Raw genomic sequence first — 7685 nt, 5'->3', positions numbered from 1 at the left:
AGGTGTGATTTTTTTTAAAATATTTTTATTTATGTATTTATTTGGCTGTGCCGGGTCTTAGTTGCGGCATGCGAACTCTTAGTTGCAGCACACGGGATCTAGTTCCCTGACCAGGGATCGAACCCAGGCCCCCTGCATTGGGAGGGTGGCGTCTTAGCCACTGGACCACCAGGGAAGTCCCTCTGAGGTGTGATTTTAAAAGAGGCCTGGAATTTCTCCCTGGCCTCTATCTTCCTTCCATCCGCTCTTTTAGGGAGCCTGAGCACGGATTTAGTCCCCGTGGTCACCCCAAGGCAGGGAGCTGACCCCCGCCCCACATCCCCACGCTCTGGGCCCTACAGCCCATCTGGCAGACAGAAAGAGCTAGAAAGGCCTTGTTACTTGGTGGCCTTCCAGGACGCCTGGCTCTCCACCCTTCTCCCAGTCCTGACAACTCACACCAGCTGACATGACAGGAAATGAGACTGAGCAGAAAGGCCTGCAACCAAGGAGGCCACTTTGCCGAGGTGGGGAACAGGGCTGCGGGCCCACCTCGCAACCCGAGCACCTCCTCCAGGGGTACAGCCTGTTTCCAGCAATGTGTCTGGACGGGGAGGCTTAACTCCTAGAGCCTTCCGTCCTTGAAGCAAAAGAAGCATGCTCACCTAGAAATGGGGCCTGGGGGGGCTAGTGACTTCCTAGAGGTGCAGCCGAGGGCATCAGACGTAATCCCAGGAGGACCAGAAGGACCCCAGGAGGGATCCACATTGATCACAGTTTGGGGACAACAGGATCCTGGAGTTAGGCTTTGGCTGCTCTCTGAAAAAGCCCTCCAGCTGTTGAGAGGGTAGGGGGTAAAGGAGGAAGTGATGGGTCCTTTGCATATCATTTGTATGTAATTTGCATGGTGCTCTTTTGATGTCCAAAGGCACTGAAGTGTCCTGTCCTTGCTTCTTTTCCCCTTTCTTTCTTTCCTCTGTTCCTTTCTAACCTCCAGGCAACTCCCTATCTCTCTCCTCTTCCCCACAGCTTTTTCTCTTCCTGGCTAAACAGAGAAACGGAGTATTAGGCCACAGAGGTGGCACCTTCCCCACCTCCCATCTGCCCAGAACTCAAAGAGCTGATTTCATGGAGACTATGAGTGTTCCATAGAAGCACTCATAGTCTCCACGAAGGAGGGAGGGACCAAGGGGTCTTTTGCACTCCTGTTCCAGTTCATCTGGTTGAAATGGTCATCAAGCAAGTCAGAGAGGGAAGGAATAAAAATCATCGAACCCTGCCCCTTGCCCCACGCAACCTTCGAAGGCCCAGGAAGAACATATGAAGGAGGAGCAGAGAGAATAGAGGTCTCTGCTCTGCCTTTACTTGCCGTGTCGCGTGACCTTGGGCAAGTCCCACCCCCTGTGGACCTCTGGTCCCTCATACGATTATCTAGGTTCCTTCCACCTGGACTTATATGCTCATAGAAGGGAAGAGAAGAGAAGAGGAGACTCAGGCTCAGACACTGGAGGCCAGGATTAAAAGTACCAGCTTTGGAGTCAGGCAGGCCTAGTCTAAATTTCAACTCTGCCGTCTACTAGCTGCATTAACTTCCGTGAACCTCAGTTTCCTCATCTATAAAAGGAACCTAAAAATTGTATGTTCCTCCTAAAGGTGTGCTGACTAAATAAAAAGGTACATGCCCAGCACGTAGCACTTTCTTGGCCTATAGGAAGCATTCAATCAATATGGATTGAATGAATGAGTAAATGAATGAAGGTGAGGTCCTGTCTGCTACCTCTCTCCCACCCCTCTCACCTTCCCATCCTTCCCCCAATCACACCCTCCCCTGGTCCGGAACCCACAACTGTCCTTCCAACTCTGAAGCTGTAACGCCCCATCTCTTCCCCAATGGGCCCCATCCCCAAGGGTTCCACCCCCACCCGCATCCCCAGGACCCCAGTATCCTAGGCTCCTAGAGCTGGAAGACCCTTAGAAATCATTAGGTACATCCTCCTCTGGCTTCTGGAAAACTAAAGCCCAGAAAAGAAATGTAACTTTGCACATGGAAAAGAGAAACAGGTTCCAGATACTGGTGGTCAGAGAATCAGACCCTTGGGGAACATGGCTATACAAATGCTATGCAAATAGAGATATGGAAATCACAAGCGCACAGGGGTATATAAACTATGTGCAGGCATTTTTCTAAGCTGATGGTAGGTGAAGTGCAGTTGTGGATAAGAAATGGCCTCAGGCTTGGGGCCAAACCTCAAGTGGAGGAAGGGAGGGAAAATAGAGGAAAGGAGAGGGAAGGAAGGGACAGTCTGGCAGTGTGCCAAGGTGCAGGGGGCGTGTCTCTGGGTTCACTAGGCCTCCAAAAAGCTACTGATCTCTCTCCTCAGCCAGAAGAAACAGGAAGAAAGTCTCCTCCCTTCTTGCCAAGCGTGGGGGGAAGAAAGGATGGTGCGATTGGGGGAGAGTGGTTTGTGTGGACCCGAAGAAGCACTTGTTAAACACTTTCCCTCCAGGCCCACTGTGGCACCCACTGGGCCCTTTCTGACACCTGTTGTGTACCCTGCACTGTGTTTGGTGCTGTGGGGGCAGCCAATCAGTTAACAGCCAGGAGATAGGATAAGAAAAGTCCCGCAGAGTGAGTCACAGGGCTATTAAGAACATTGAAATATTATGGTAATTTAATAACAGATCAGATCACTTCCAGCTTCAGAAAGGAGGTGGCATTTGAATTATGCACAAAGGGAGAAGAGTGCAGAGTTTTAGAATAGGAGCCCTGATACTTACTGGAAGGGTAACTTTGGGCACACTAAACTCTCAAAGCCTCATTTTTCCCATCTGTAAAATGAAATAATAACAGTCCAGTTTACGAGTTGTTATGAGAACTAAACAAGATCAGGTGCCTTTCAAGTGTTGGTTAGCACAGCGCCTGATGCACTGAAAGCTCAATAAATGCTGGATATTATAATGGGGATTATTGGGGTGGATGGTGGGTGGACATACCAACTGGAAAGAACAGTGCAAACAAGCCATAGAGGCAGAAAAGCCCAGGACTTGTTCTGTAAACAGGTTGATAGGGAGACCTGTCTGGAAAGAAAGGCGAGGTCTGTCCTGCTGTGGGCACACGACTTTCAAGGCTTATACGCAGGTGGTCTCTTTGCCTTGGCACCTCTTCCTGGGACCTGAAGAGTGGAGGAGAAGGGTGGGGGGAGCTCAGGTGACGAGTCTATGATGGGTGCTGCAGAGAGCACTGGAATGGGAGTCCAGAGACCTGATCCCAGCCAGTTTCCTTCCATCACTAGGGAATTGTGTGCCTTTGGACAAGTCGCTTCCCAGCTCTGTAAATGAGGAGGTGGCTGTTCCCACAGCCCCTGACACTAGTAAATAGGTTTCACATCATACTCTCATAGAGCCTCGCAGCAACCTGGGACCTGGTAGGGCAGGCAAGAGGCACTATCTTCACCCAGAAAATGTGGTAAGTAGCTGGGCCCCATCTAGGTCCCAGGATGTGGTGAGGATGCACGGGGGGCCTAAGTGAGCTTGACCACCTGCTAACTTCAGATGGATAGATGCCAGTTAAGATTAACACCTGCCCCGTTTTATGGATGAGTAAACTGAGTTCAGGGAGGTGATGAGCCTTGTCTCATGTCACACAGCCGGTAAGCGGCAGAGAGGTAGGATTCCAACACCAGATTCTTCCCAGCGCACTCCCGCGGCTTCTCCAAACACTTCCAGAGCTCCTCGCAGAGCTGGGGAGTCTGTTCAGACGGAAGCTCAGCCACCACCCCCCATCCCCGCTGGTTAATCTGCCAGGGTTTCCTCAGTAGGGCAAGCTGGCGGGCCGGGCGCGCTGGGGAGAGGCCGTTGGCGGGTCCGAGGCGGACAGGTGTTCCGCAGGGTCAGGACCCGCCCCGGCAGCACCGCCTGCCCCCCCCCCCCGCCCCGCCACGGCCCCCGGCTCCCCGAATGCAAATCGCTGCTTTGCCTGGGCCGGGGGCCAGGCGCGGGGGCCCTGCCAGGGGGCGTGGCCCTCGGCCCCCGCCCCGCCGCGCCGCGTGCTCACCTGGGGCGTGTGGCAATCCCATCGCGCCGAGTGCTGCCGGGTGGGCGGGAGGGAGCAGCGGAGCGCGCGACGGCTGCGGCGACGGCTCCGGCGGCGGCTCCGGCGGCGGCTCCCGCGGCGGCGGCGGCCGGGGGCGGGCGGAAGGAGACCCTGGCTTCCCCGGGGGCCCGGCTGGGGCAGCCGCGAGGGGCCTGGGGGGAAGCTGGCTTTGGCCCGGCCTGGGGCAGGATGGTGAATCTGGAACCCATGCACCCAGGTGAGGGGCGGAGGGCGGGAGCTCTGACAGGTGTCGCTGTGCTCGGGCAGGGGCGAAGGACAGGGGCGCCGCTCTCGGGGGGTCTTGTTTCCCAGCGGCCAGGAGAGGGCAGTGTGGATAGCGGGTCACCCCGAGCGGGCGGGCGCAGGGTACATATGGGGGACTTTGGGGAAGAATGAAGGTAGGGGCTACGGTGGAGGGTGGGCGGGCTTCTGAAGCCTCGCATCTGGAGAGCGCTGGCATCTGAGAGCCGCAGCCGTGTGGGACCTGGGCGTGCTGAGCTGTGGTAGTCTCGGGGAAGTTGCCCTGTTCACTGGTTGCAGAAGGGTGGCTCACTGGCTCAGCCAGGGGTGTGGACCTTGGAGTGCAGAAGTGAGGGAAATACGTGTATCCACATGTTGCGTGTTTGGTGTCCCAGGCATTTACGTGAAGTATAGGGAGAGTGGATATTTGTAAGGTCTAGGGGGTGCCTAGGAAAAGTGAGTGGAGCTGAGCATTTACAGAGGCACATCTGGGGCAGGTGCCATGGTGCACACGTATTGATCAGGGCCTAGGGAAGCATGTGTCCGTGTGTATCAGAGGTGAGTCTACCTGTCCCCATGTGTGTTGGGAGAGGAGGTGGAGCAGACCCCACCCGTGAAGGTGTACCTGCTCCCCTGCCCCGTGAGTCTAGGTAGTGCCGTAGGCTGGTGCGCGGTGGGGCTGGGGAGTCCACGTGCAGGGGCTGAGCCGGAGCTCTGTGGGACCCACAGGAGGAGCAGCCTGCACAGGGCCCTGTGGGAAAGCGCTTCCATCTCTGTGTCTGGGGGCGGGGGCAGTGAGAGATACATCCTCTGTGTTCCATGTCCCATGGATTTAGATACCAAGCCCTCCTCTCTTCAGGGGTGGGAACGTAGGCCATGGAAATGCTTTTCCGGGAGTCAGTTTCCCCTGCGTGAAAGGTCTATGGGCATGGAGTGAACCAAGGCCCCTCCATTCACCCTGCTGATCCCTCCTTCCACAGCCGGGCAAGGACCGGAGCTCCTAATCCAGGAGGTTGGACTTGGTGTCGGGGTGGGCCTTCTGGAGGTCTGAGGGCCTGAGCAGAGACAGACTGACGTGGAGAAAGCTGAGCCTGATTTGGCCATTTCAAACCAGCAACTTGCCTCTTAAAGGGGGCAACACCCAATGAATGACCTTCATTAAGGACTTCAGGGCTGTTGTCGGGAATTTTGTTACCTGCTCTCCTTTCTGGAGGAAGAGTGAGCGAGTCACTTCTCGTGACCTACCCCAAGGAGCAGGGCAGGCTGGAGGCTTTGGCCCTTCCTGGAGCCGCCAATCCTTGAAATCAAGCAGCAGTGGGTGCAGGGGGAGACCCAGTTTCCCAGACGCAGTCCTGGTGGGGCTGAGTGAAAACCAGCAGACGGTGAGGTGTTAGCTCTGAGCGGATCCCCAGGTGCTAGGACATGCCAGGGAGGGCTCGGTGTGGCGGAAAGAATCATCCAACTGGGTATCATCCAATGGTTGGGGAAAGTCCATTTTCAGACCTCATAGCACCAGCATGGAGCTGGACATAGCTGGGGGCAGATCCCGGGTTCTCCTTCCTCCACTTTCCACCAAGGAGGCCTAAGCGTGCATGGCAGCAAGACCTGAAGGCACGCCCCCAGTGGGAAGTTCTTTAGGACCAAGATCAGAGACTTCCTGGGGGGTTTCCACTTCATCGTCTACTGGAGGCTCCTGCTCTGGGGGAAGTGGGAGGAGGGGGGGCAGCTGGGACCCAGCAGGGAGGCCGCCTGGGGGCTAAGAAGATCTAGCCGAGAGCAGGAAAGAGAGGGTGAGCTTGAGGTGAGGAGGCCAAGCCCTCCATGCCTGGCCTGGGAGGAAGCTCCAGGCTGACGCTTTTCAGAAGCCCAGGCACCTCCCCCAGCCCTGTCCCCGGCAGGCAGACACAAAGGGGGAGATTGAGCTAAACCCAGGGTGCGCTGACTCCTCAGGTGGGTTCTCCGTCCACCTGTCTACCTCAGGTGGGTGACCTGAGTCATCTCTCTACATTTGTTTGCCACTGCTCCCCAGCCCGCTTCTGTAGTCTATCTCCCCTCAGGGCTGTCTGGCCTCCCTGTGAGGTTTCCTGGCCCCTCTGTGGTGTCTGGTTCCTCTTTGGAGACCTCAAAGGGATCGCTCAGTTTGGGACTTTCTGTGGGGCCTCTCTAACTAGATCTCCATTCGAGGGCTCCCTTTGCTGGGTCTTCTCAGTGGGCTTTTTAGTCCGGGGTCATCTTTGTAAGGTCTTTCATCGAGGGCCCTGCTGTGGGGTCTCTGAGGGAGGATCCGTCTATGGAGTGTCTCCCTGGGGGCCCCTCTCTAGGGTCTCTCAGTCCAGGATCCTCTCTGTGGACATCTGGTCTCTTCTGAGCCCTATTTTTCCCCTCCCAGTGATCCTGTGTCCTGCGGATGCTTTATAAACAGCACTTGCCCCGTAAATCCCCAGTCCTAGGCCCTTGGGGATTCCCCCTCCATTGATCTACTGCAACAGTTTGGTGGGGGGGGTTGGAGGGGGAGCAGGGGCACACAAAGTAGTGCGTAAGGTCCCCCGCTCAGCAGCTCTGTAAGCACTGCGGCCCCTGAGTCAGCCCATCTTTTTGCTCTGATAACCTGGGTACCAGCCGTGATTCAGGTTGGCCTGGGACCTCAGCACTTTGTATTTTGTAGAACACCTCTCACGTGGGAGCACAAACACCTGAGCAGGCATGAGGTCACCAGACACAGGGGGAGCACCCTGGCTAAGGAGGGGCTCCTCCCTCCCAGGCCCAATGCAGGTAGACAAGAGTCAGACAGAAAGCTCAGGAGGGAGAGAAGAGATGGAGGAAACAGTGGGAAACCAGCCGGAGGGGGACACCTGGTTAGTCCCAGAGCATCTCTTTTTTGCCCTTTTCCTCACTGTGAGCTGTTCCCTATCAGCTGGGAAAGAAGGATCAAGTCTCACAGACTGATACCAGTTCCAGCTCAGGACCACTGGGTTGGAAGGTCTCTTGAGAGGAAGTGCATTTCTCTTGAAGAAGAGGCGAGAGGCATCTCCTCCAGGGGAGAGTTGGAGCCCTGGCTAGCTCAGAAGTAGGACCGGTGGGCCCCTTGAATTCCCTCTGGTAGAAGCGCCTGCAGCAGTGGGTGTGGGAGGGAGAAGTCAGGAGGGAGCTCCAGTCCCTTCCGAAGAGATGAAGATGGACAGTAGGAGAGAGAGTAGTGGGCCTTTTGCTTTCCTGGCATAGCCTGGACCCAGGAGGTCCAGGACACTGTGGACACTCAGCCTGCAGCCTGGGGAAGTGCTGCCCCTTGGACTTTGCTCCTGGAGGTTCACACACATCCTGGTTCACAGATGTGTAAGGAGGGGCTGCTGCTGGGTCATGCCAAGGCACAGGG

The 7685-nt window shown here is 56.2% G+C and overlaps 1 protein-coding gene across 1 annotated transcript in view; it reads left to right on the top strand.

Moving 5' to 3' along the window:
* Positions 1–4261: 4261 nt before the first annotated feature.
* POU2F3 (POU class 2 homeobox 3) overlaps positions 4262–7685 on the top strand; it is a gene marked incomplete at both ends in the record, with an annotated part of 78877 nt that continues 75453 nt past the window's right edge. Inside the window, one exon of the mRNA XM_081240400.1 lies at positions 4262–4289. Within this exon, the coding sequence (XP_081096526.1) occupies positions 4262–4289 (28 nt within the window). The remainder of the gene's footprint in view (positions 4290–7685) is intronic.

The sequence above is a fragment of the Mesoplodon bidens genome (genome assembly GCF_964165515.1).
Source record: "Mesoplodon bidens genome assembly, chromosome: 7".
Taxonomy (NCBI): domain Eukaryota; kingdom Metazoa; phylum Chordata; class Mammalia; order Artiodactyla; family Ziphiidae; genus Mesoplodon; species Mesoplodon bidens.
This window is presented reverse-complemented; position numbering and strand designations above follow the sequence as displayed.